The 3,404-nt window shown below is 43.6% G+C and overlaps 1 protein-coding gene across 1 annotated transcript in view; it reads right to left on the bottom strand.

Annotated features, from left to right (window-relative positions):
• aox5 (aldehyde oxidase 5) overlaps window positions 1–3,404 on the bottom strand; it is a 24,597-nt gene that overhangs the window by 12,400 nt on the left and 8,793 nt on the right. The window contains 7 exon segments of the mRNA XM_008300348.1: window positions 182–278; window positions 488–610; window positions 1,227–1,353; window positions 1,495–1,664; window positions 2,744–2,833; window positions 2,918–3,080; window positions 3,196–3,380. Of these exon segments, the coding sequence (XP_008298570.1) occupies window positions 182–278; window positions 488–610; window positions 1,227–1,353; window positions 1,495–1,664; window positions 2,744–2,833; window positions 2,918–3,080; window positions 3,196–3,380 (955 nt within the window).

Here is a 3,404-nt window from a genome sequence, read left to right as displayed (position 1 = left end):
GCTTCTGAGTCATCCATGCTGCCGAGTATCTGGAAGCTCAAGATGAGACCTTCTTCTCGAATGGATAGTGAAGCTTCAGTGGACCAAGTGCACTGAAGTTAAAGGAGACTAATTCAGCATCGAGGCATCTTTCTCCTGAGACGTTTCCTGGTGAGGCCGAGAACTCTGTGAAGTCAGTTACCCTCCAGAATGTGTTCAGCCGTCTTCAAGGCTTCGTCCACGTCACCTCTCTCCACCTTCCTCTTGGGTTCAAAGAAGGACTCGTGCTTTATGGCGTCCTGGAGGACAAGACAACAAGAAAAGTGGATCGTTGACGATTATTTTAACCACATTTCCTGAACTTTTTAAGCCGACTTCAGCGGTGAACACTCGATTAATTCCCGCACACTGTAAATATTTCTTCTTGCCGTTTATAGTCGTGATGATTCTTGCTATCTTTCAAAAGGTTTTAGGATTCAGAGGGTTAATATCTAACAGGTGACGGTACCTCTATCGTGAAGAAGACGGGCTGGAGGTCCCGGTAGGTGACCCGGACCTTCTGGGCTGCCCTCCTGGCCTGTTCTCTGCTCTCTGCCACCACAGCACCGACGATCTGACCGACGCAAAGCACCTGCGCACACGTCCCACAGTGTTAACGTACAAAACACAACAGAAAAGTCAAGAGCCCCTTAAGATTTCCTGAAGCATCACAGAAATAAAATTTAAAAAAAAAATAGAATGCACACGTGGTCGGTAGATATTTGAGGGGTTAAAATAGGTTACTAACGTATTTGCAACCATTTTACAAACATAAATGTCGGTTATTCTTGAGTAAATGAAACCCCAATAAACAAAACCTCTTTAGGACGCGGCAAAAACGTCTCGCAATAATAAGATTTTACGTTTAAACTATTATCTTGAGCCACTGACTTAAACGTTGATGCAGACATACAACCTAAAACCTACATGTTTGATTTGCTGAAGCTATCGAAGCTAAATAATTGTGAAAATTTGCCCATCAGAGTCTAAAAAGTGACATCAACAAATTTCTTTGTTCAATCAAGAGGCCAAAGAAATATTAAAACATATTCTAACCAATGACAAAAACAGAAAACCAGGATTTTTTTTAACCTAAATGATTTTTCAGCTTCGTCTTTCATCCCCAGAAATATTAGTTGGGCCAAAATTTGGTTAAATTTGGACTAAATTTGTTTAAAAATGGATGATTGTTGGAATATCTGAGGTACCTCCTCCTCGGCGAACAGCTCCTCGGGGTTGTTGAACCAGAGCCTTCGGTTCGCTCCTGGAACGTCTCCGGCTGAAACAAAGGCGACGACGCCGGGTTGATTCAGGGCCTCCGACGGGTCGATGTTACTGGAGAGTACATTGCATTAGATGAGGTATTTTTTCCACCTAACTGATGATTAAAGCTGCTGAACGGGTGTAGTTCTCTAATATGACCACCAGCCAGCGCTACATCATGTTTTTTTTTATCAAGCATGACCTGCCACTGACATGATCCTGGCGTGGGCTCTCGAACTCGTCACCATGAAGACGAAGAGTTCTCCTTGCACCGGCGGCAGGTCGTCGTAGTACTTTGCTTCGCCTGTGGCCTGCTGGAGGGCCGACTGATGCATGCTGGGACGGCCCACGGGGTCACCGCAGGGCTGGACCTCCGACACAAGCTGTGGATGACAAAACAACTGATTTGTTTGATCAGATAAATAAACGTCACAGAGACGGCAGTGTTCGATGGAGCGCAGAGGAGTGTTTGTTGGATTCAGTGGAGATATGGATGAGTGAACACAGAAGATACGTGTCCCATCTGCATTCAGCAAACTTTAACCTGCTGTTTAGATGATGACTGACATGATAAATTATACAGTTTCTGTTTCTAGATAAAATAAAATATATCAACAAGTAATACCTCAGTTTACTGCTCAGAGAATGTTGCGACAATCGTAAAGAAAAGCAGAAAACCTGCTTTTTTTTAATCTCTTGAAAATACAAATATAAGGGGGATTAGTTCAGGAGTTATTAAATGTATAGTTCAACATTATTATTTGCTTTCTTGCTGAGAATTAAAGCCAGGAGGAGGTTAGCTTAGCATAAAGATTGCTCCACCAGCACCTCTAACGTTCAGTAAATACTGTTGTGACATTTGCATTCATTTGAATGTCATCCATTTTTGTTGCCGTCTTGATGCTAAGCTAACCACCTGCTGTCGTTAGCGTGCAATCAAGTGTACAAGCTGTCAATCCTCGATGAGTCTTCTTAATCTGTTTGAAACACGTACAAATACAATTTTGGTTTAACAGACGTTTGGCTCAAATTCTCACATTTTGACTCATAGATTTAATTTTCTGGCCTCACCGGACTGAACAAATGCATCAAGTAAACGGGTAACAGTCATTTAAAAAGAGCCGAGGCTGTGCTGTTTTTCTTTAAGTGACATTAAGCAGTGCTGATATTGTGAGTAAAATAGTCGCAAAATTGCACAAATGATGATCAAGGTGTCAAGCCGCTATTTTTTTTCTGCAAAACTGAGGCTTTAACTATCCTTAAAAGTTTCTATGCGGACTTTAAATCCATCTGTCAAAATCTGCCACAGACACAGGAAACAATATTTATGTGTTTTAATTTTATTGAAGTATTTACATGTTTTTTTGGAGTTCTTCAACTTCATCAAAGTGGATTTAAAAAGTTAATTTAACATCTCTAAACCTTGCAGGTGCCTCTACGAGTTTTTAATCTAATTAAATACCTGGAAGGACTGTTGACCCTGCGGCGCTTCGTTCTTGAACGGCTTCAATGCGCTGAGATACTCCGGAGGAAGAGCCACGTTTGAAACACCCTACCAGGTGTAATTCAAATAAATTAACAGATGCTGCTGTGTGAATTAAAGTGATTAATGATTGGTTATTGACAGCTTTCCCACCCTCTCTCTCATCTCCAGGACCACTTGCATGTAGAACTTGAAGAAGAAGCTGACGGCGAGCGCCTTGCGGTACTCCGCCTTCCCTCCGTGGATCGCCGGGGAAACGTCGATGTCTTCATTCAGGAGGCGGCAGGCTTCGGAGAGAAAATCCTCCCTCCAAGACCTGGAGACGTCAAAGGTAAAGCCCTCAACATTTTTGGTTTAAACCGCCAAAGTGTGTCAACAAAATGTCCTGCCGAATGCAAACACGCATCCAGCAAACCGAACCGCCAACGTACCAGCCGACAAGCTGCTGACAGGTTCGTTTAGGTTTCACCACAGCGGGTCCGACTCCGCCGTAGTAGACGCTGAGGGACTCCACGGTGTCGGTTCCCTCCCTGATGACCGCCTTCATCCCGGCGTTCACGAAAGAGAAAGCGAACTCCCTTCTCTGGGCCTGTCGATACGCCGCCACAAACTCCCACTGAGGAAGCAACAAACGCCAACA

The sequence above is a fragment of the Stegastes partitus genome, unplaced genomic scaffold, assembly GCF_000690725.1.
Source record: "Stegastes partitus isolate 25-593 unplaced genomic scaffold, Stegastes_partitus-1.0.2 Scaffold1528, whole genome shotgun sequence".
Taxonomy (NCBI): Eukaryota; Metazoa; Chordata; class Actinopteri; family Pomacentridae; genus Stegastes; species Stegastes partitus.
The sequence above is the reverse complement of the archived record's forward strand: the minus strand, read 5'-3'. Positions and strand labels throughout refer to the sequence as shown.